This window comes from Miscanthus floridulus, chromosome 13, assembly GCF_019320115.1.
Source record: "Miscanthus floridulus cultivar M001 chromosome 13, ASM1932011v1, whole genome shotgun sequence".
Taxonomy (NCBI): Eukaryota; Viridiplantae; Streptophyta; class Magnoliopsida; order Poales; family Poaceae; genus Miscanthus; species Miscanthus floridulus.
In genome coordinates, this window is record NC_089592.1 from 68,606,803 (window position 1) to 68,632,134 (window position 25,332).

The 25,332-nt window shown below is 44.8% G+C and overlaps 2 protein-coding genes across 2 annotated transcripts; one reads left to right on the forward strand and one right to left on the reverse strand.

Annotated features, from left to right (window-relative positions):
- Positions 1-724: 724 nt before the first annotated feature.
- Positions 725-4,060, reverse strand: LOC136502167 (probable auxin efflux carrier component 5a). Its single transcript, XM_066497642.1, has 5 exons — positions 3,045-4,060; positions 2,412-2,497; positions 1,572-1,729; positions 941-1,017; positions 725-860 (listed from the first exon to the last, which is right to left on the reverse strand). Exons 1-5 carry the CDS (start codon positions 4,058-4,060, stop codon positions 791-793), a joined length of 1,407 nt encoding a protein of 468 aa, XP_066353739.1. The 3' UTR covers positions 725-790.
- Positions 4,061-20,486: 16,426 nt separating this feature from the next.
- On the forward strand, positions 20,487-24,511 carry LOC136500686 (IQ domain-containing protein IQM3-like). Its single transcript, XM_066496097.1, has 10 exons — positions 20,487-20,521; positions 20,642-20,915; positions 21,226-21,340; positions 21,455-21,520; positions 21,748-21,836; positions 22,062-22,149; positions 22,704-22,850; positions 22,970-23,062; positions 23,608-23,709; positions 23,820-24,511. The coding sequence occupies exons 2-10, from the start codon at positions 20,710-20,712 to the stop codon at positions 24,327-24,329; spliced, it is 1,416 nt and encodes a 471-aa protein (XP_066352194.1). The 5' UTR covers positions 20,487-20,521; positions 20,642-20,709; the 3' UTR covers positions 24,330-24,511.
- Positions 24,512-25,332: the final 821 nt, after the last annotated feature.

The following is a 25,332-nucleotide window of genomic DNA, read 5'->3' on the forward strand; positions in this document are numbered from 1 at the left end:
TCACTATCTCAAGAGTTTTGGGTTACACGCCTATGGCGGCTTACAAGAGAATCAAGTCTCCACGAAACCCTAGCAAGGGTATATATACCGTACCGTACCGCGGGGGGCTCCGCCCCCCGCACCCCCCCAACACAGGGGCGAGACCCGATGGGCCAGCTTCAGACTCCGCTACGCTCCGGCCCAAGCCTCCGGCGACGGGCCTCCGCTTCGCTCCGTCAGAAGCTTGGCCTATATCCTGGAGTGAATTTGGAACAACTCCAACAGCATAGTCAACACACCCAAATTGTAAGCTTGCCCAAACCATTCGACAGCTTAGGGAAGAGGGATATGAGATGTCAAGTGCCATCGTAACTCAATTGCTCTTTGGGATGGGAATACGATCGGCCGTCAGGAAACATTAATTTCCTAGCAGAAGCTCCTCACGGTTCGGGGTTCTCTAGATACCACTTTTAACCGGTCAGATTTAAACACTAGCTACAATTAAAATGAACCAAATGGCTAGGGTCATCAAGGTATTATGATACCTATATTTTGAGGATGACGAGTATAATATGTCAGGCTTAGATGAGCAAAAGGAGACAAATGTGGAGCAAAACCTTCTCTGCATGTAACACAACAAGAGTGAGAATCTCATCAAAAGGCTGGGAAGTAGAAACTTGACTTCATATGTTCACATAGTTACATATACAATTGAGATTCAAGTTATTATGTGTGCTAGCTCGAATAAATGAAGTTCTGTAGAAATAATACAGCATAACAAAAAATTGACCTACTTTTTGCTCATGTATTATCAAAGGCCCTCTAATCCTACATATAATAGAACTATTAAAGGGACAGATACTAGCATTCCAACAATGACCCTGCAGCAAACGAGCAGCAAAAACGGTTAATTAAGCTGTAAATGTATGCCTGAACAATTTTTAGTCAAAATAATTCTTACGCTGTGCTGAGCACGTCGGGATGCAATCCATATTCCTTTGCAAAGATAAATGAAGTAATAGATTGTGGTACTGCAGCCTGCAGAGCCAATGTCACATCCAGAAAATTATTGCACAGACCATAAGTGACAGATAACGACATAAACCAAAATTTCCTTAGCATATAGATTCTTATATAGCCACAAAGAAAAACGTTACCACCTTTGAAATTACTTACAGTATCATGTATTGAATTAGAATTAGCTATATGGGCCATGGTTGAAGAGTGTTCCGAAGATCAAAGGGTAGTATTTGGGGTATTTACATCCATAGAAGATTTTCTTATGTCTCACAATATTTAGTAACTAATTAAGTGGTTTCATAAGATAGTTTTGAATTATGATTAGAAATGTTCTTTAATGTCCAAGTATAGTGGGTCATATATGATGGACAATTTCAGTTAAGTGTCTTCTACTATCATACATTCCTCAGGAAAATAATTGGGAATACTTTCATAACAACAGAATGTAAGACGAATTTGAATCCTAGTTGATTTGTTGTTTTCCCTTTCGGTTGTTGCCAAAAGTGTAAGATCCATGTGTGCAGTTCTAAGCATAGTTACAACTTCTCAGAGGGAGGTGCATATATACGTACTTGTATAATGGCGACACGAACGACGTCACCACGGAGTCCGACAGCAATGGAACCGATGGTCATGGCAATTGGGTCAAGGACGAACTTTAGCACAAGGCCTAGAAATGTTAAGCTCGGCCCACATGGGATCAGTTTATCCTGCTGTGCCATGAACAGCCCTGAAATCAAAAGGTTTTAGCGATTAGTCACTAAACGTGGTAGAGAATAGGGACTCAGTTTATATAGATATATACTTTCCTTTCCTTCAAATGCATAATACTTTAGATATGCTGCTGGTCAACCTTTTGGATCGTTAACTATTACTCCCTCCGTTCCAAATCGTAGGCCGTTTTAGCTTTTCTAGATGCATAGTATGCACCTCGATATAGTAAATGTCTAAGCTAGATGCATAATAATATTTATGAATTTAGAAAAGCCAAAATAACCTATAATTTGAAACGGAGGGAGTAATATATTCCAACATACATAGATTGGAAGCATGAAAGTTGCAGGACTAGATTTGTCTTGAAATGGATTTTTATAATATCACAATTTTACTAGATTTAATAAATATATGCCGGAAGATATCAAAGATACGCATTGAAGACTGTATAGTTCAAGACGTTAAGAATTTTACCCTCTACTTTTCAGTTTTAAATTTTCCTAATTTAAATGTACCATAACAAATATGGTGCAAAAGCTAATTAACCATCACAACATATTGATTATTAGTGGGCAATAGGATCATTAGCCCATCTTAATTCCGACACATGATATCAAATGGACCTATATTTAGAACCAGAGGAAGTAATTGATAAACCTGCATTATGATTCAAGGGCACATAAAAGATCTTTTCTTACCCATGCTGAACATGGCAAGGCCGTTCCCACACCGGGCCATTATTCCAATGGAATTTTCGATGATGATTGGCAAAGATATCTGCAATCTGATTAGGTCAAGACAAGTGAAATGGTGAGATAGGTACAGGGCCCAAACTCAAATAATTCATGAATTAATCCGAAAAACCAAAGGGACACCAAAAAATCATTAGGGTTTGTATCAACTCTACCCAAAACAACTTTCCTATGGTCTAGCCGAATAGCGTAGCCACATTACATTCCATCCTGTCACAAAAATAGGCATTCTTTTCATGCTTTCAGTTTAAAGTTTAAAACATAAATAAACTATCCATGCATATTTTAGACATATAGACAGAAAACACGATGAAATCATTTGTATATTTCATAATTATACTACTCTGGTGGAAAATAATTATCTAATGATAACTACATTTAGATACAATTTATAGCTAGCAATTCTTGTACCGAAGATTAGATGCTTTACATTACATGTACCGTGGATGCATATATGTGTACTCTCTCCATTTCAAATTATAGGTCATTTATCTAGATGCATATATATATACAAAGACATGTAAATCTAGAAAAGCCAAAACGATGTATAATTTGGGACGGAGGGAGTAGTTTGATTACCTGTTGGCAATGCAGGCCCAGATGATGCCACCCACGCTGGCATATGTGTTGGGATTGCACCCCAACTTGTACAACACTACCTTGACCAGCTTCCAGATTGACGGCCTGCCGCCGCCAACGGTCGGCGCGACGCCAATGGCCTCGGCGTTGCTTGCTTCAATAAAGTCGTCAATGACCAGTGCCGACTGAGGAAACGTGGACGCATCGTCGACATTATAGGCGGCATCGTCGTCGTCGGTGCTAGCTTCAACGTCGTCGTCATTGATGTGATGGGGAGTTTCCTGAGCTGGAGCAGCCGACGAGTCTTGTCCGTCACCTGGGATCATCTGCGTGCCGCCGATGGCGTCCTTCCTGACCTCACCCTCGGCCACGACGGCAATGATTTCTTCAGTGCTCGCCTGAACGCCATTGATGACTTTCGGCGGCGGCGGAGAAAGCACAGATGTCGTCGAGACGTGGTCGTCGGCGTAGGTGCTAGCTTCAATGTCACTGACCGGAACGTCAGCGGCGCGGCGGATCTGCGTCGTCGTCCCGAGCGCGGCCTTCCTGACCTCGAGCGCGAAGAGGAGGAGCGTGATCCAGACGATGGCCTGGAAAACGGAGAGCTGGACGACGAGCTGCTGCGCCCAGTCGCCATACATGGCCTGCGCCATGGGCACGCCGACGACGAGCGAGCTCGTGAGCGTAGACAGTGAGAAGCCGGTGATGGACCAGCTGACGGCGTTCTTGCGCCCCCCGGTGAGGAGCACCCAGCCGCCGATGATGGCGGCGATGACCGCCTTGGAGACGACGTCGGCGGCGATGGCGCGGTAGTTTGCCCGGAAGGGGTCGGTGTGGACCGTGAAGCCGAAGGTGAAGAAGGGGATCGCGAAGAAGGCGACGAGGCTGTTCACCGACTCGCACTGCTCCGGCGTGAAGATCTTCCACCGCCGGACCGAGCAGAACCCCAGGAGCAGGGGGACGTACAGCGGCACCAGCGCGGACGCCACCTTGTACACGTCGCCCCAGGAGATCATCTCTCCTAGCTCTCCTCTTCGATTAGATTAGATTAGATTAGACGAGCTGGGCTCTTCGATTAGATTATATAAGATTAGACGAGCTGGGACTCATGCGTTAAGTGTTCCCAGAACCGCCTCGCGTCTTCGATTAGATTATATTAGATTAGACGAGCTGGGACTTAAGCATGCGTTTCGTGTTCCCAGAACCACCTCGCGTTGAAATGGGAACAGAATAACAACCACCTTAACCAGAGCAGCATGTTCTCCACGAAATCAGAAATCATCGTGCCTTGAGAGCATACTCTCACCCAAGCATATAGTTTAAATATTTTTGAATTTGAACATGCACAAAAGTGCATTGCTTTTCTCTAAACCCTAGACCCATCCAAATCCTATTCAATTTGAATCTACAGCCTGTTCGGCAGGCCATAAACGATCATGGATTATTTACTGCTGGCTGGTTTGATGTGAGAGAAAAATACTGTTCTGGCTGGAAATTTATGATCGTTTACGACCAAACGAACAGGCTGCTAGTTCAAATTTGAATATTTCCAATCCTTGAAAAATCCTCAAATTAACTTTCAACTTCACAAATCGCAATCAACTCTAGGCCAATTTCCAATATTAGCCAATATATATTCCTTCTATATTTTTTCTTCTGCTCGCACGAGCCTAACTTCCGGCCCATCATCTTCCTCTTCTCTCCTTCATTTCCCGCACTAGGGCCGAGCCCACCCCATTTTCCTCGTGCCGGTGGTCTGCTTCCTCCTCCTTTTGGCCTGTAGTTGGCCCATATCTCCTTCCCTCTTTCGGCTTCCGGCCCCTTTGGTCCGCATACGCCGCAAACTCCCTCATCTTCCTCGTAGTAAAACCGCGCCGCCGCGACAGTTGCTCCTGTATTTGCTTGAACTTATTGGTTCAGTTTTCAGTGTTCACTTTGTGCTTGCTGTTGAGTAAATGCTTTGGAAAATCCAAAATTTTGCCAACTGAACACTTGCAATATTGGTAGCGTTATTATAGTGTATGATCTCTCGGTGGTCGGTGATTGTAGCTGGTAGACTTAAAAAGTCCTAGATGGTTTGCGTTGCTATAGCACGTTACTACAATAAGTTTTTCTTGGACCTGTTCGCTTGAACTTATCAGCTGGCTTATCAGTTAGAATCTACAATATTTTACTCTCACAACAAATCAGCTCCAGCCGGCTTATCAGCCGACTTTAATATCAGCCGAACTTATTATTACTTTAAGAAATTGAAGTTGCTGGCTACTTAGTACTGTATATAAATCTGTCAACCAGAACGGCAGATGAGAAGGTTGAAATGGTAACAGATGCATGGCAGGACTTGTTGCCTGGGAATGAGATGCGCGGGGAATGATGGCTGAGCTTTTAGATCGAACGGTGTTGAATGTTGGAAATAACCTTGACCATAGTGCGTCCTAGTCATAGCGTGTGTGTGTCTAGCGTGTGTGCGCGTGAGTTTGTTTTAGTGGTTGGGCACAGTCTACCAGCATGAGTACATACGCACGAGTGTAGCGAACATGACCTCATTGAGCCATAGTTTGTGATTTTGTTGATTGTACTTTGTCTAGCATGTACCTTGTAGGTTTTCTAGGTCCCAACAATGCAAACCAAATCATGGCAAGGTCCAAATGATGGTATTTTTTACATCCAAATCATGGAGGAGGCGGAGGGCAGCGAGTATGGGGGGGGGGGGGGGCGGCGTGGAGGAGCCAGAGGCGGCGCCGGCGTGGTGGCGGATGGAGGACGGAGGAGGTGGCTGCGCCGAGGAGCAGGACGATGTCACCGGCGGCGGCGGCGAACAGCGCGGGAGTGGACCAGCAGGAGGGAAGAACGGTGTCAAGAGGGAAGGAGGAGGCGGAGGGCAGCGAGGATGGGGGCGGAGAGAACGGGGGACGGCGGTGGCATGGGAGGACCTGCGGTGGCGGCGGCTCGAGAGAGAGAACGAGGGGGGAGGGGGGGGTGCGATGGCGAGGGCCACAGAGCGGAGGGGAACGACGGTAAAAAGGCTCCTTTTTATTTTTTTACTGTATAGCAGAGATTAGACGTGCTGAGATTAGACGTGCTTGCGAAATTTCCTGATGAGAGCTGGAGAGAGGAAGACGTTTCGTTTGAACTTGGAGCATGCATTTCACGTTCCTAGAATAGAATAACAACCACATCACGTTAAAGTGGGAATAGAATAACAACCACCTAGAGCATGTTCTCCACGAAAATCAGAAATTATCATGCCTTGAGAGCATACTCTCACCCAAGAATATAGTTTAAATATTTTTGAATTTGAACATGCACAAAAAGTGCATTGTTTTTCTCTAAACCCTAGATCCATCCAAATCCTATTTAATTTGAATCTAGTTCAAATTTGAATATTTCTAATCCTTAAAAAATTCTCAAATTAACTTCCAACTTCACAAATCACAATCAACTCTGGGTCGATTTTCAATAATGGCTCATAGTCCTTCTATCTTTTTTTCTTCTGCTCGCCCAAGCCTAACTTCCGGCCCATCCTCTTCCTCTTCTCTCCTTCATTTCCCGCACTAGGGCCAAGCCTGTGGTAGGACCGTCCAAAATAGCACACTTACGGAGGCGCTCGTCTTCCACCAGACACTAAGCACCCCGAAAGCAAGCTATAGCGGGCGGTATCCGTCGGGCACACCCCAAGAGAGAACCCGAAAGATCCAGATTTTCCCCAAGGATCCAATAATGAGAACGAGTTACAATACTTATCCATTTCATACATCAGAGTTTCTTAAAAGTATATTATTACAATACCAAATATCAGAGTGCGGAATGATAAACAACGGAATTTAAAAATAAACATCTAGCGATAGGGACGAGGATCTGTCTGAGCCCACCAGAAGAATCCTCCACACAAGGTACTTCTCATGCATCACCTGCAACAGGGATAAATAAACCCTGAGTACACAATGTACTCGCAAGACTTATCCGACTAGTGGGAATAATTTTCCGACTTCAAGGAATATGATAAGCTATATGGCTTGCTGGTTTCTTTTGGCAGAAAGCAATACTAATAGTGAGTCCTTAGTTATGTATTATTATTATCAGCCGTATTAAGTTATCATCTAGCCAGTCTATATAAGCACCTGTTCTACTTTCAAGCAAGAGTTGAGCAATTAGTTCTATTTCTTCTCCTTTCACTTTCAGTTCTTACTACTGTGCTAAACACGAGACAAGCCGTACCGGATCTCCCGGCGATTCGCGAATCAATGTGCCCAGCTGGGTGCCTCGAAGACACACGCCCCGCTTATACCCCAAGCACAAGTAGGACTAATCCATCACTCTCCTGTCCCGGGTGTCCAGGACCCCGTCCAAACTTGGACTCCAAGCCCCCACATCCTGAGTCCCGGACTCAGTGTGGTGCAAGGACCTCCACCACCTCCTCTTTCCATCAGTCGGTCCGGAAAGAGCCGAATCCACGACAAGAGAGCAACAAGTCTTCCCTGCGCCCATACCCAAGTATGCGCTCGGGACAATAAATTTGTGACTTGCCCACGATGCCTTATGCAACGACTGGTCCGTAATCGACATGGACAGGGAAAAAATGTAACCGAGCTATGCCCTGTTGGCCGCAGGACACAACCCTTTACACCCACCAAAACCCAACCATATCCCTGCCCGGTCACCATTTTTCTTTCCACCATTTTATCATGAGTGATCATATTTATCACATATATGCGAGTAACGGCAGGTTACTCATGCTACCGATATCCTGAGCATAGCAGCTACTCGACCTGTACTAGTAGGACTCATAGGTAGATATATTTATGCATGTAGTTTCCATAAAATGTCTGTAACGTAAATGCACATCATAGATATATATTTAGTGATCATTTAAAATAGGGGTTATGTACCGGGGCTTGCCTTGGGCAGGCGCGGTGTCAGCAAAGTCAGTGACGGGCGGCTCCAGAACGTCCTCCTGCACGAGGATCTCCTCCTCGTACTCTTCGACGACTTCGTCGTACTCCTGCTCGCCGAAGGTCACGATCTCCAGTGGCGCGTTCTCTATATGCATGCAGTGATGATGATGCAATGCTTAGTAATACAGCAACGGCAACTCTTAAAATAAGAATACATCTACCAAGCTACTAAGCTAACTCTAATGACTAATACGCAAAGTTACCTATTATTCCCACTAAACAGGTATGAAACATTTCATGTATTATCTTAGCAACTAAAGGCATCCTTATTGTTAATATCAATTTACTATATATATGTGATAAAACAAGGTGCACTAGCTACCATATTTATCAACCTATTCTAAGGCCACAAAAATTACAGTGAGCACATAATAATACAATGAACCTACTGTAAAAGAATTCTAGGGCTAGCACTTCTACCAATGCATCACAAAAATTCATTCTCTAAATAACCATAATAATAATACACATCTTGAAATAATAAAGTAATCCTAAAGGTATCACTGAACTGTACGAACTAATTACACTAACAGATAGATCATGAATTTAGGAATCTAACAAAATTTATTTTATAATAAATAAATTCAAATGAGCTCTAGAGATGAAAAAAATGATATTATTAGAGGAGGCCAATTAGCTTGATTAACCAAGTGATCTATTCGCACCTTTGCGTGTTCTTGGAAATGGTAGAACACAAAGCGGTGAATTGAATGTGAGATGCTGGTTACTTGATTTGAGAGAAGTGAATGATCAATGGAGCGGAACAGCTCAGCGGCTCGGCGTGCCCCTTTTAAAGGCAGGGTTATCGTCTGGCTTCATGCCGTGTACGGTGGTGTGGTCTCCAGCTGCTGCCGGCCAGAGCGTGCTGCTCGGGCCGTATATTCAGCCTGTTCGAGAGGTCGTATCGTATCGTGGATTATTTACTGCTGGCTGGTTTGGTGTGAGAGAAAAACACTGTTCCCGGCTGGAAATTTACGATCGTTTACGACAAACGAACAGGCTTATTGATCTCGGATGAAACAGTGTTTTCTGTGGAGCTACAGTGTTCAGTATTTTCCTCGTATCTACAGTATTTTCTACGCGTGGTCGGTGTTCCTGCGGTGATTGCAGGTCCTTCCTCGAGTCAGTGGTTATCTTTCTCCTACAGTGAACAGGGGGTTGGCGCCAGCCCAAGTGAATGAAATTTCTACCTTGTGATATGGTTCCATCATGTGCAGAGGAGAGTGCAGTGCAGATGCAGAAGAGAGGACGGTTAATGACTATGAGACCGACCACGACTTGCCAAGCCTACAGGTAGCGACTGACCCACCTAGCAGAGCGCGACCAAACAACCTGTCGCCCAGCGCTAGGCAAATAAAATGGATTTTTAGAGGTTTACTGCAGTTTACATCCAACTGTCTATATATGTGAAATGATCTCTAAAAATGAACCATTCTTTACAGATGGCGGTCTAGCACTGTCTTTAGAATTTCTAGCAGGCCGTAATATGCGTTTCTAAAAATGTCTTTACAATTTCTAGCCAATAGCCACTACGTTTGGCTGTACTATCAGCGTGCGTGCTCTGGTAGAAGCTCAATAAGTACGACTATATATAGCATGCTCTTGCATCACATATCACACCATCTGTAAACTAAACACATACACATATTCCACGGGGAACAGTACTTTCCACGGTGAACAGTACTTTTCTGTGCTGCTACAGTACTACATGTGGAAAAAGAGTGTCCGACCTTCGCTTGCAAAGTAACTGAGCAGCGTGCAAGCGGAGTGCTTAGCGGGCCGAGCTTGCGAGTGATTAATGCGTAGCGTGTGCGACACACTATGGCAGCGGCAGCGCGTCATGCACTGATAATTTTACAAGGTGATTAGCAAGCGAAGTAAAGGTGGGGTAATTAGAACAACGAGAGATGACAGTGGCGTGTCGCGAGATTGATGGAGATATAAATCTTGCCAAGTGGTATGCTAATAATTAGTGAATGATAATAATTTGTCATTGTGCGCGTGCTGCGTGGGCTAAGCAGAGCATGTGCCTTGTGCGTGCTACGTGGATTATGAAGAAGGTGAATAACGAGAGATGGAGCTGGATTAGGATGACAATAGTGAATCGAGCTGTGCTGGAGAGTATTTAGACAAGGAATAAATTAGAGCTCAGTTCGAGAATCAGTGCAATAAAATTTAATTTTTCATTTACCACATACAATAATACATAAACATGATGCTCATAATATGGTTTAGTGTTTTGATTAAGACGTAACACCAAGGGTGTTACAAAGCCCACCCTATTTTCCTCCACCCGGTGGTCTGCTTCTTCCTCCTTTTGTCCCGTAGTTGGCCCATATCTCCTTCCCTCTTTCGGCTTCCGGCCCACCTTTGGTCCGCTTACGCCGCAAACTCCCTCATCTTCCTCACACAAAAACCGCGCTGCGCCGCCGCTGTTCTACCGCACCACCGGCGCAGAGCAGCCACGTGCTCAACTCAAGCTTCGCCACCACATATGCGTAGCTGGTAAGAATAACCAACCCCATCTTTCCTCCCCGCTCCCTCCTGTTTCCTTTCACGAGCTTCACCAAGATCGCAATGGAGCTCCTCCGATCCATCCACCGTGCTTCCCGTTCCTGATCATGCAGAGCCGCCGCTCCTTGGAGGTCCGGTCTTCCTCCGCGCGAATAGATGGCCTTGACAACACCACCTACATGTCTTCCTCTCCCTCGGCACCCACCTCCCGCCGCAAACCGTAGCCGGGATGACCTCTCCAGCATGATTTGTGTACATTATGCTGCATATATCTTGCTTTTCGTGACTCATCAGCTATATATGTGTGTTTCCACATGTATTAACACATATGATTGATCTTTCATCTTCTCTGTTCATGTGCACATAATCACATTACATTTTTAGTGCATACATACTTATTGTCATGAAGTAATAACTAATAAGCAATGGCGTGTTTCCGGCACAAGCAGACACGTATCAATTTTGCAATTGGATTAACAAGTTGATCATGTCCAACCAAAATTATCTGCCTTTGGTGGCCATTAACGCGAAGTGGCCATTAACGCTAAGTGTTGTTTGTTGTGGTGGGTACATATGCATTTAGAAGAAGTGAGAATTCTGTTGAAATGTTAAAACAGCATCCAATTTCATTAATACACATCAAGAGTGGCTCTTATGCAAAACATCCAGCGGAACTAAGAGATATACAAACAAAGCCTATTCACATTTATTGTTTACAAATAGATTCTCTTGCATTATTGGTTGTATATCAATTGATTAGCAGTATGTCTTACATCTAATCAGTTGTAGCTAGTAGTATTTGTTTTTAAGCCTGGAACCACACCAACTTAGCGGTCAATTAACGGAAATGGCAACCAAGGGAACGGAAAATTGAAGTAGGGCTCAAAATTAATTCAACAAATTAAGGTGTGAAATATACAGTTTAAATGCCTTTTTTATTGTTTATCTTATATTTTTAAAATATCGACAATTCAAATGCACTAGCTTAGCTATTAAAATACAGTCCAATAAATGAGAGTGGCCGGAGGAATGGTCCCAAACCGGCCAACCCCAATGAATGCCCATTAGATTAGCTTGAGATACTTTAGGGCACGTACAACGCTTGTATTTTCCTCGTCTCTTCGGCGCCAGTTTTGCAAAAACCACCTCGACTTGCCCGAGAGACGAGCACCCCGTCGCCTCGCGAGGCGACGGCCATGTCCCGTGCTCCGAGGTGGAATAGACGCCACAGCAACGATGTACGGCCTCGTCTCCAAGAGTCGACGGCGCACTCGGATCCCGCGCGGGCAACAACCGATTTGGGCGCGCGCAGGCAGCAGCTGATTTGGGCGCGCGCGGGATTTTTCCACGCCAAATCCATCTCCGTCTCCATATCTCCTCCGTCGGTGTTGGCTGCGGCGACTGCTGCGGCCCCATCACCGGTGGTCTCGGCAAGGGCTCGGCGACGGCGCCATCCTCCATCGACGGATCCAGCGGAGGTGGCTTCCCCAGCTCTTCGTCGTCCATGGATTGGTTTCCGTTCCCCTCTTCACCGTCTCCAGCTTGGTGGGATGCGGCCGGCGGTGATCCCTCTTCTCCTGGATTTGGGCGTTCCGCAGCTTGGGATGCATCATGGGATGGTAATCACTCCATTTCTCAACAGTACTCCATTTCCTATTCGACATTTCCTTCGCACCACGGGCTGCGCACTGGCGAGCTCCGTCCCGGCCGCCGTGAGCCTGTTGCTAGGTAGCCTGCTACCGGTGATTTCACAGGGACAAGGTGCTCGGTGGATCTGGAGCGCGTGTGGTGTCCTGAGATTTGCGTGGGTTCGCTTGTAGAGTAAATTGCTTGCTCGCTAGCAAAATAGTGTGTGCTGTGTTCAGTGTAGCTTCAGCTGGCTTGGGCGAAAGCAGGAACTCAGTTCTTGATGATAGAATTGCCTTTGTAACTATGAGCTAGCTGCTGCTATTAATTCATTTCTACTGTCAGTTCTGAAGAATCATGATCAGGCTTTTTTTAGAAAACTAAATGCTACTAGCTCATTCTATTGAGTATTGACAAAACTGATGAGTTCTTGAAGGAGGTTACTGATGATTCCTACATTACTCCTAGAAAATAGTACATGTATGCGTATCTTCCTTTCTGAAAATTGGATGCTATCAAGTGCTTTCTGTTCTGAAAATTACATTCTGTTCTGAAAACTACATTCACTTCTGAAAGTAGCATGAATTTGTTATGGCTGAACTAGCTTATTTTTTAGAAAGCTATGATACTCTCGGACTGAATAACAACTTTCTTGTGTAGAGCTATGATGATGGAGCTGTCATGTTGATCTATCTGTCTCAACTAGCTTAGAGAAATGTTGGCTTTGTTGTGCTTTGGCTGCTCGATGGAAACTGATGCTTGCTGACTTGGTGAAGAAATGAAATGCTTGGTCAGAGTAGGCGATTGAATCAATTCTGTGATCTCATCAAGTTACTGAAACTCTGAATAGCAAGTTAGGACTACCCTTTGTCCTTTCATGAAGCTTCTACATGAAATTGTTATATATGCTTTCCGATTGTTGTTGTTGTTGTGAATGAACCTCATAGTTGACCAACGCTTCTACCTGAAAATCTGAGTATGCTGCTGCTGTTACTAATTTTTACCAAGCTCTATTAGTGTTGCGAGCTACTTTTGTGAAATTGGACAAGGATTGAGATCATATCAGCCTGTTGCATGCTATCAATTTTTTTTCTTTTAAATTAGCTGAGTTGCCATATGATTTTGTTTCCTCTCATGATGTATGGAGCTAAGTTGATGTATGGAGCTGTCATGTTGATTTCTGAAACTAGTGTGCAGGCGTACATACTGTTCCATTTTTTTAAAAATATGACTTATATTAATTTATATTGATGGTTTTAAAATAAATATTGTACTCATGTTCATCTAATTTATTTTTGATCCGTTTCTATTAAATAGCAACACAATGGTATACAAAATAATGTTCACGGTTGATCTAGCTACATGCAAAGCATTAAACAGCTTGCAGACAGTGCAACAGACTCTCCATTGTACGACCTATCTTTTTTGCTGTCTGTTTGCTAGATTCGAGGGTGTTGCAGACGACCCCCCGTCTGTGGGTTGTACCTGCCCTTAGGGCACGTACAACGCTTGTATTTTCCTCGTCTCTTCGGCGCCAGTTTTGCAAAAACCACCTCGACTTGCCCGAGAGACGAGCACCCCGTCGCCTCGCGAGGCGACGGCCATGTCCCGTGCTCCGAGGCGGAATAGACGCCGCAGCAACGATGTACGGCCTCGTCTCCAAGAGTCGACGGCGCGCTCGGATCCCGCGCGGGCAACAACCGATTTGGGCGCGCGCAGGCAGCAGCTGATTTGGGCACGCGCGGGATTTTTCCACGCCAAATCCATCTCCGTCTCCATATCTCCTCCGTCGGTGTTGGCTGCGGCGACTGCTGCGGCCCCATCACCGGTGGTCTCGGCAAGGGCTCGGCGACGGCGCCATCCTCCATCGACGGATCCAGCGGAGGTGGCTTCCTCAGCTCTTCGTCGTCCATGGATTGGTTTCCGTTCCCCTCTTCACCGTCTCCAGCTTGGTGGGATGCGTCCGGCGGTGATCCCTCTTCTCCTGGATTTGGGCGTTCCGCAGCTTGGGATGCATCATGGGATGGTAATCACTCCATTTCTCAACAGTACTCCATTTCCTATTCGACATTTCCTTCGCACCATGGGCTGCGCACTGGCGAGCTCCGTCCCGGCCGCCGTGAGCCTGTTGCTAGGTAGCCTGCTACCGGTAATTTCACAGGGACAAGGTGCTCGGTGGATCTGGAGCGCGTGTGGTGTCCTGAGATTTGCGTGGGTTCGCTTGTAGAGTAAATCGCTTGCTCGCTAGCAAAATAGTGTGTGCTGTGTTCAGTGTAGCTTCAGCTGGCTTGGGCGAAAGCAGGAACTCAGTTCTTGATGATAGAATTGCCTTTGTAACTATGAGCTAGCTGCTGCTATTAATTCATTTCTACTGTCAGTTCTGAAGAATCATGATCAGGCCTTTTTTAGAAAACTGAATGCTGCTAGCTCATTCTATTGAGTATTGACAAAACTGATGAGTTCTTGAAGGAGGTTACTGATGATTCCTACATTACTCCTAGAAAATAGTACATGTATGCGTATCTTCCTTTCTGAAAATTGGATGCTATCAAGTGCTTTCTGTTCTGAAAATTACATTCTATTCTGAAAACTACATTCACTTCTGAAAGTAGCATGAATTTGTTATGGCTGAACTAGCTTATTTTTTAGAAATCTATGATACTCTCGGACTGAATAACAACTTTCTTGTGTAGAGCTATGATGATGGAGCTGTCATGTTGATCTATCTGTCTCAACTAGCTTAGAGAAATGTTGGCTTTGTTGTGCTTTGGCTGCTCGATGGAAACTGATGCTTGCTGACTTGGTGAAGAAATGAAATGCTTGGTCAGAGTAGGCGATTGAATCAATTCTGTGATCTCATCAAGTTACTGAAACTCTGAATAGCAAGTTAGGACTGCCCTTTGTCCTTTCATGAAGCTTCTACATGAAATTGTTATATATGCTTTCCGATTGTTGTTGTTGTTGTGAATGAACCTCATAGTTGACCAACGCTTCTACCTGAAAATCTGAGTATGTTGCTGCTGTTACTAATTTTTACCAAGCTCTATTAGTGTTGCGAGCTACTTTTGTGAAATTGGACAAGGATTGAGATCATATCAGCCTGTTGCATGCTATCAATTTTTTTCTTTTAAATTAGCTGAGTTGCCATATGATTTTGTTTCCTCTCATGATGTATGGAGCTAAGTTGATGTATGGAGCTGTCATGTTGATTTCTGAAACTAGTGTGCGGGCGTACATACTGTTCCATTTTTTTAAAAATATGACTTATATTAATTTATATTGATGGTTTTAAAATAAATATTGTACTCATGTTCATCTAATTTATTTTTGATCCGTTTCTATTAAATAGCAACACAATGGTATACAAAATAATGTTCACGGTTGATCTAGCTACATGCAAAGCATTAAACAGCTTGCAGACAGTGCAACAGACTCTCCATTGTACGACCTATCTTTTTTGCTGTCTGTTTGCTAGATTCGAGGGTGTTGCAGACGACCCCCCGTCTGTGGGTTGTACCTGCCCTTAGGGCACGTACAACGCTTGTATTTTCCTCGTCTCTTCGGCGCCAGTTTTGCAAAAACCACCTCGACTTGCCCGAGAGACGAGCACCCCGTCGCCTCGCGAGGCGACGGCCATGTCCCGTGCTCCGAGGCGGAATAGACGCCGCAGCAACGATGTACGGCCTCGTCTCCAAGAGTCGACGGCGCGCTCGGATCCCGCGCGGGCAACAACCGATTTGGGCGCGCGCAGGCAGCAGCTGATTTGGGCACGCGCGGGATTTTTCCACGCCAAATCCATCTCCGTCTCCATATCTCCTCCGTCGGTGTTGGCTGCGGCGACTGCTGCGGCCCCATCACCGATGGTCTCGGCAAGGGCTCGGCGACGGCGCCATCCTCCATCGACGGATCCAGCGGAGGTGGCTTCCTCAGCTCTTCGTCGTCCATGGATTGGTTTCCGTTCCCCTCTTCATCGTCTCCAGCTTGGTGGGATGCGTCCGGCGGTGATCCCTCTTCTCCTGGATTTGGGCGTTCCGCAGCTTGGGATGCATCATGGGATGGTAATCACTCCATTTCTCAACAGTACTCCATTTCCTATTCGACATTTCCTTCGCACCATGGGCTGCGCACTGGCGAGCTCCGTCCCGGCCGCCGTGAGCCTGTTGCTAGGTAGCCTGCTACCGGTAATTTCACAGGGACAAGGTGCTCGGTGGATCTGGAGCGCGTGTGGTGTCCTGAGATTTGCGTGGGTTCGCTTGTAGAGTAAATCGCTTGCTCGCTAGCAAAATAGTGTGCGCTGTGTTCAGTGTAGCTTCAGCTGGCTTGGGCGAAAGCAGGAACTCAGTTCTTGATGATAGAATTGCCTTTGTAACTATGAGCTAGCTGCTGCTATTAATTCATTTCTACTGTCAGTTCTAAAGAATCATGATCAGGCCTTTTTTAGAAAACTGAATGCTGCTAGCTCATTCTATTGAGTATTGACAAAACTGATGAGTTCTTGAAGGAGGTTACTGATGATTCCTACATTACTCCTAGAAAATAGTACATGTATGCGTATCTTCCTTTCTGAAAATTGGATGCTATCAAGTGCTTTCTGTTATGAAAATTACATTCTATTCTGAAAACTACATTCACTTCTGAAAGTAGCATGAATTTGTTATGGCTGAACTAGCTTATTTTTTAGAAATCTATGATACTCTCGGACTGAATAACAACTTTCTTGTGTAGAGCTATGATGATGGAGCTGTCATGGTGATCTATCTGTCTCAACTAGCTTAGAGAAATGTTGGCTTTGTTGTGCTTTGGCTGCTCGATGGAAACTGATGCTTGCTGACTTGGTGAAGAAATGAAATGCTTGGTCAGAGTAGGCGATTGAATCAATTCTGTGATCTCATCAAGTTACTGAAACTCTGAATAGCAAGTTAGGACTGCCCTTTGTCTTTTCATGAAGCTTCTACATGAAATTGTTATATATGCTTTCTGATTGTTGTTGTTGTTGTGAATGAACCTCATAGTTGACCAACGCTTCTACCTGAAAATCTGAGTATGCTGCTGCTGTTACTAATTTTTACCAAGCTCTATTAGTGTTGCGAGCTACTTTTGTGAAATTGGACAAGGATTGAGATCATATCAGCCTGTTGCATGCTATCAATTTTTTTCTTTTAAATTAACTGAGTTGCCATATGATTTTGTTTCCTCTCATGATGTATGGAGCTAAGTTGATGTATGGAGCTGTCATGTTGATTTCTGAAACAGTGTGCAGGCGTATATACTGTTCCATTAAAAAAAAATATATGACTTATATTAATTTATATTGATGGTTTTAAAATAAATATTGTACTCATGTTCATCTAATTTATTTTTGATCCATTTCTATTAAATAGCAACACAATGGTATACAAAATAATGTTCACGGTTGATCTAGCTACATGCAAAGCATTAAACAGCTTGCAGACAGTGCAACAGACTCTCCATTGTACGACCTATCTTTTTTTGCTGTCTGTTTGCTAGATTCAAGAGTGTTGCAGACGACCCCCGTCTGTGAGTTGTACATGCCCTTAGATTCTGGACGGATTGCCAATAATACCGGTCCCTGCCAGGAAAGATAGCTAGATCTAATAATATCAGACGAAGATTAAGTACTATGCTGGTGCTAAATAATGGTGCTTTCCCTTAATTTCTGGCACATATGGACAGAAAAGCATGGCAGGCAGGGGTTTGATTAGATTGCAAGTTTTTTTACTCTCTCTCATCACATCAAATCTTTAGGCACATACATAGAATATTAAATATAGATAAAAAAATAATTAATTATATAGTTTGATTGTAAATTATGAGACGAATCTTTTGAGCCTAGTTAAGCTATGATTGAACAATAATTGTCAAATACAAACGAAAGCGCTACAGTATCGAATACTGATTCCTAACCCCAGTCTAAACAAGGCTTAGCTCTGACGCAAAGGCCTAGTACGATCATGTTTGGCTCCGTAAACGTGTCGGAGGTAGAGTGGTTTTTGGGCCTACGGGGGTGCCTCAAGATTGGTGAGTGGTGGTGCTGGTGCAGCAGAGGTGAGCAGCTTCTAGATCGGTGCCAAAAGTTGCCAGGAAGAGGTGCCAGTCGTGTAGAACCATATAATAAGATTTGTGTCGTCCCGTTGGCAGCTTGGACTGATCGACCAATCCTCCCGGGAGAGCAGGTACGACGCTAGCGTCAAACCCCCAACTGCGCACGGGCCACCGTGATGGAATTGAAAACGTGGCGGAACCATTCTTTATTCGCACGCCGTGATGCGATTCTGATGTGCCTTGGGCGCCATTAAGGCTGGACGAAAACCTTCAAGCTCATTAGCTCGTTTGGCTCGGCTCGTTAGATATGGCTTGGGTGCACGAAAAACTTGAAGCTCGTTAGCTCGTTCGACTCGACTTATTATGATAACGAGCTGAATCGAGTCAAGATTTCAGTTCCTTAGCTATAACGAGCCAACTCGAGCCAGCTCGCGAGCTGCTCGCGAGTTAAACGAGCAAGCTTTCAGAAAAAAAAAGTATCAAAATTTATATTAGTTTTTGTATTACTTCATGTCTCGCACTTTACAATTGACTGATAACTGGTCTAGACCCTATAAATTGATTGATAACTGGTCTAGATATATTTTTTTGTATTATTATTATTCTCAAACTTTAGATAAATGCAATTATTATATTTTATGTATTTTTTATACCTGGCTCGTGAGCTTAACGAGCCAGCTCGAGCTTTTAACGAGCCGAGCCAAGCTGGCTTTCTAGCTCGTTAGGATAACGAGCCGAGCCGAACTAGTTCGTTAACTTAACGAGCCAGAACAAGCCGAGGGCTCGTTATCTACACGGGTGTGTTTAGTTCGCGAAATGAAAAATTTTGGATGTCACATCAGATGTTTTGGGATATCGAAAGGGGTTTTCAGATACTAATAAAAAAACTAATTACATAGCTCGCCTGGAAACTGCGAGACCAATTTATTAAGCCTAATTAATTCATCATTAACGCATGTTGGTACTGTAGCGCTTATGTCTATTCATGGCCTAATTAGGCTTAAAACACTCGTCTCGCGATTTTCAACTAAACTGTGTAATTAGTTTTTTTTTGTCTATATTTAGTACTTTATACATGTATCGTAAGATTTAATATGACACTTTGGGATAAAAATTTTTGAACTTAACAGGGCCGGTGCCATCAGGCATCGGTTTGCAGCTCGACTTCTTGCAGTCAACTGCATCTGCATCGATTGATGGCAGTCTTCGTGCCTATCCTGAACGGCCTCTCTGCAGATGTAACCGCTGCTTCAGGCGTAGCGTGTCTCTGGCATCAGTACTTTAATTGTTACTCCTGCCGGTATAGTACTTTTTGCTGAAGGTGCACGGAGTAGGCGCACTCCGTGTCTACCATCGTTTCTCAGCGCGTGTCAAACTTGACGACCGGTGGCGGAGCCACCCCCAATATTTCAAAAAAAAAAATAGTAGTATGATTTAATATTTTTTATTTATATTAAGAGGAAAATTATATATAATTTTTGTCATATATATCTATTAATATCTTCTAGATAATATAATCATACAAAACATAACTAGATAATAAAATCATCGCAATGAAAAAGATTGAGTCGGTACTCAAGATTTACAAAGTCACCCTAGACGTCTTGCTGTTAACGGACATGTCACATACCACTGAAAAAATAGCGCCTTGGATCCTAGGATACATATAAGAAATTGTGAGCACCCGTTCAAGTCAATGAATTAATTCCGACAGTCATCACAATGAACCTAATGAGTTGAATTGCACTTAGTTTTTACATGTTGGCTCTTTTGACCGGTCCCCTAAGTATAATTCCTGGCTCTGTCACTGTTGACAACCGTGATGCACAGTGGACAAAACACATGGAGGAGCCAAGCCAACATGTTTGATGTTGGATGCGTGCGAGGTGTTCAGTGTTCAGCGCTAGCACAAGATCCTGGATGCAACAGCAACAGCGACTGGGGCGATCGATTCAGTTCACAACAAGTGCAGTGAGACAAGCCACCGCGCAGCACGGTGGTCCGTCGACGACCACGATGGCGACCGGCGCCGAGAGCGACCAGTGGTGCCGGCCGGGTCTAACGCTCGGCGCGCGACTGACCCCGCCGTCGAGTCAGCCCCCACAACCGCGTGCCCGACTCGAGCCGGTCTTCCATTAGCATAGCAGGCAGCAGACCTCCACACTCGCTAATTGTTCAATGACATGTGGGCCAGCCGCGCGCAGAGTAATGGCGCCACCCACCCGCCATGGAACAGGACAGGGACCAAGAGCAGGTAGGTGGCGCCAACGACTTGACTCGTCGTCGCCGTCGTATCTGTGCTTCCGCGAATGAGATGCGGTAGTGGACTACTACCCTCGTCTCCGTTCTCTCTCGATCCTCCAGATTAAACGTCTTTAATTATTCCCTCGTTTCGCGTGTTAACCCAGATAAATTCCCACCTGCTCTGCTCCTCTGCAGACGCCGCGCAAGCGCAACCAACTGATTGCTCCTTCCAAGTGAGTGCTTCTCCTAAAACCTGAAAGTAAATGGAGGTGGAGGCGGCGGCGCCTACGGTGGCGGGGATGGATTTCTTGGCTTCTCCGAGGTTCGACCCGGATAAGCTGGAGTCTCCCCCGCCGGTGGAGGGAAGCGGCGGCGAGAATGGCGCCGCCACCAAGCTGCAGAAGGTCTACCGCAGCTACCGGACCCGCCGGAAGCTCGCCGACTCCGCCGTCGTCGTCGAGGAGCTCTGGTATTCTTCTTTTTCTCAGATCCTTCCCTTGGCTCTACGATTTCTTGCCGTTTAATTTGGTGTAGGAGAGCGGTCCCTTTCTCGAAAAACCCTCCCTTGTTAGTACAATTTCCCCCCTATTGTTCTTGATGTACTGTTCCATGAAAAGGTGCCTCCTTTCTTGGAGATTTTGGTGTCCCAATAAAATGCCTAATTTGGTTCTTGTTGATGGTAACGGGTGTCCAAATCAATTCTAACTGAGGCTTGGTTTGGGGGGAAGTTTTAACTGAAACTAAAGAGTTTTTTTTTTTTTTCGGATCAATAAATGAAGGTGGCAAGCGCTGGACTTCGCGCGCCTCAGCCACAGCACCGTCTCCTTCTTCGACGAACCCAAGCTGGAGACCGCCGCCTCGCGCTGGAACCGCGTCAGTCTCAATGCATCCAAGGTGCCCCAATTACTGCCTGAGATAGAAAACAGAAAAGTCCCTCATGTCCTCTTTCTTCTTCACCAGAAAACCTTTTTTCCCCCCTTTGTTGCTCATGTTGCTTGCTTGCAACAGGTGGGTCAGGGTTTATCCAGAGACGGCAAGGCTCTCAAGCTGGCTTTCCAGCACTGGATCGAGGCTGTGAGTACAATTGGTGATGTGCTTTCATGTGTGTGAAAACTGAAAAGAGGCTAGGCTACTTTCTGTATCATTTGACCTAAGAGTTTTAGTCATGTGTGAACATTGATCATAAAAAGGCCCACCATTGACGTCATACAAGTCATGCCCATCTCCTCATAGAGTGATAGAGACTATTGTTTCCAACACTCTGATGCAATGCCTTATAGCAATATTTATCTCTTGTATAGATCGACCCGCGGCATAGATATGGGCACAATCTGCACTTCTACTACGATGTCTGGTGTCAAAGCCAGGCCGGCCAGCCCTTCTTCTACTGGTAAGAACTTTGCTGCAATTTGCATAGTTACATTTGCAGATTATCTTGTTCGAACAAAGTGTAGGGCAATCTGCATAGCACGTGGGAGAGAGATGAACATATTTGAGTGCGTGCTCATACCAGATATTTTAGTTGTGGCCTGTGGGTTGAATCTCTGTTAATACCAGAAATCCCAGTTATTAGTTTTATTGCGTGACAGTTTAAGTGAGTGTTTGTTATATATAGGCTTGATGTTGGAGAGGGAAAGGATCTAGACCTTCCAGAATGTCCAAGAGCAAAGCTAAAGAAGCAATGCATTAAGTATCTTGGTCCGGTAAGAAATGTTCTGCAATGGCTGCCTATCTTTATCTAGAACTTGTGCCATATATCCTTCCCTCGAAGCATATGTGAAGAGCTGTATCTGTATGATTGCTTGGCTACCTTCACCCACAGAATTCGTGTTGGCCTCGTGAAACTTTTTGCGATTCATCTTTTTTTAAGAAAATTATATGTTACTATCTTTGTACTACAACATCATTTTCCCTCAAGTTTGACTAGTAATAAATATTTTCTCAAATCGAAACACATATTGAACATTACTGCTATTACTATCAGTCAGTTTGCTGCATATATGAACTGCATTTGATGTGGCCTCAGGCCTGAATTATCATTCCAAACATTAATAGAGACCAGCATATTCCTGCTTCTATCCATACTATTATTCACTTAAACCATGAATCATGACCATTAACAGAAGTACCATTGATTTTAAAATACTATACATGTTCAAGAACAGCAAAAGGAATTTCTTTTAACAAACTCATCATTTTCTTGCTGCGAAACCTCCCACATGGCTCCGAGCTCTAACAATTACCCAATGTCTTGCAGCAAGAGCGTGAGAACTATGAATACATAATTAATGAGGGAAAGATTATCCATAAACAGTCTGGACAACCACTTGATACAAGCCAGGATCCTAAAGGGACTAAATGGATTTTTGTTATGAGCACAGCAAAAAGACTCTATGCTGGGAAGGTAACTTTTCTACTCTTACAAGGTCTTTGCACTTGCATTTCTGCTGAACAATAATATATCTTATGTCTTATTTTGTTACATTATGTTTAGCACCACTAAATCTTTTTCTATCCATCCAGAAAGAGAGAGGTGTATTCCAGCATTCCAGCTTTTTAGCAGGAGGCACTACCATAGCTGCTGGAAGATTTACAGCAGAAAATGGAATTATCAAGGTATCTTTGAGCAACCATATCCTATTAAATGTTAGGATGTGATCACAGTATTTTATTTTATTTAAATTCCTGCATGTGCTATCGCCTATCCTTCAATTCAGCACCTCTGACCAAAAAGTTCTATCGGTGTCCTGGAGTTGATGAATTATTCAATGTGCATGGTCCGTCCAATCATTATTTTCTGTTCCATATGCTACCATTAATAAACATTAATAAAATATTTTTTGGAGGACATATACAAAATATAAACAGGTATATATTCATTAAATATTTTCCCGCAACTTTTGGAGGTAATGTAGTGGAACTGTAGATTCTGAATCTATATCTGTCTAGTACACATGTAAATATAATATCTACTTATCTTGATCCAGCAACTGCAAGTTAATGGGCTCTTTCGTCATTTTATTATTTCGCTTATCTTTCAAGAGCATGTTATGACTGTATTTCATCGTTCTATCATCTGGATAATGTATATACTTTGGTTACGTCTTGTTCATGTACTTTCTGTGCATTCTGCTAATTTGTTCTCTTCTTTTCTGATGAAGTCCATCTGGGCCTATAGTGGTCACTACAAACCAAGCGCAGAGAACCTCAGGAATTTCATGAACTTCCTTGACGAGAATGGAGTTGATCTCAAAGAAGCTGAGGTAAGTCGTTTAACTATTCACAAGCTAAAATATGCTTGTCTCACCAAATTGCAGATTTTTTTTATGATTGCATATGAATTCATTTCGTGTGCTTGCTTTTGGCCATTCAGGTGCGCTCATCCACCAGAGAAGACTACAATGAAGATCCAGTGCGTGATGGTTCACAGAACCTTACTGCTGAATCCATGGGATCAGTTCCTCCAGAAGTGATCTCCATTCCAAGCATGACCGAATGCGATGAAGGCGAGAATGCTACTGCAGAACAAGCCAAGCCAACCTACCGAAGAACCTTGTCAGGTGGTCTTCAAAGCCCCAGAGCCACTGGTGTCCCGCAGAAGGCAATTCTTGAGAGGATGAAATCAAAGGGCGAGTCCAAGTCCTATCAGCTTGGCCACAGGCTGTCCCTCAAATGGAGCACTGGGGCTGGTCCAAGAATTGGATGTGTCAAGGACTACCCAATGGAGCTCAGAATGCAGGCTCTGGAAATGGTGGACCTATCGCCAAGGGCATCAACTCCCTCAGCTTTAAGGAGACTACCTTCATATTTGTCACCCACTGAGGCCACCTCACCGACATCCCTGCTCGCGCCAATGCAGGCCTCCCTGCCCCAGCCAAGTTAGAAGCTTAGAGGAGCTTACGTCACGCAACTAGCATGAAGCCCCAAGCGGTTCAGCTGTCTGATTACTGTAATCCAGCCTTGTCATTTTCTACACTGCAAAGCTCAGATACTTGGTTTGTTCTTGCTGCTGCTCCCCTGTTCTGTGGTTACAGTCAGATGTAGGCATGATTTGCTAAATCTCAATACAGATCAAACTGTGACCTGCACTTGTCGATGGAAGGTGTGGGAGCAGGGCATGGCCCTGAGCCTGTCCTCTGCCACGAAATCCTGCAGGCACACGGCGCACTCCGCCGGCATCCTGATCCCCGCGTCCTGCAGGCCCAGGATGGCGTCGCTGGAGGCGGCGACTCGAGCACCATTGACGATGCGGTTGGATTCAGGAGAATCAGGACGGGAGGTCAGGTAGGGGAGCATCAGGTGGGAGAGCCTCTCCTCCTCCACGTCGTCTGATTCCGGCTCGAAGCTAGTCTCCTCGACCATGTACGTCCGCCCATCGTCGACCACCGGGTGGTGGGTAACCACCCGGCGGTAGCCTTGCCATGGCCCGTCGGAAGTAGCAGCTGGTGGTGCTTCTGCGGCTTCCATCTGCTGCAATAGCAGGTACACCAACACAACCCAAACGCATGCTGCGTTCGTTGCTCGAAGTTTGGGTGTTGGACCAGATGGCCAGCCCACAATGCTCCAAGCCCACATTGCCCCCACACGCTGCTGGGCCCCCAATCTCTCTTTTCACTGTAGCTCTTGGATGGCCCATCACCAATCTCTCGAGGGGGAATACAAAAGCCAGAGCCTGGACCTCACTCAGATCTGCAACCAAACATGCAAATACGTCCAACCAATTTATTGCAAACTAGCAGTGGGTAGCAGTCAGTAGGCCCAGTACCAGCCCAACACCCTGACATATGGCCACAAACGCAGATTCTCTGCAGCGTGGGCCTGGTACACAAAAAAAAAAAAAAAAAAATCCAATGTGGTGATTGTTTCGGCTGAAACGATCGTGGATT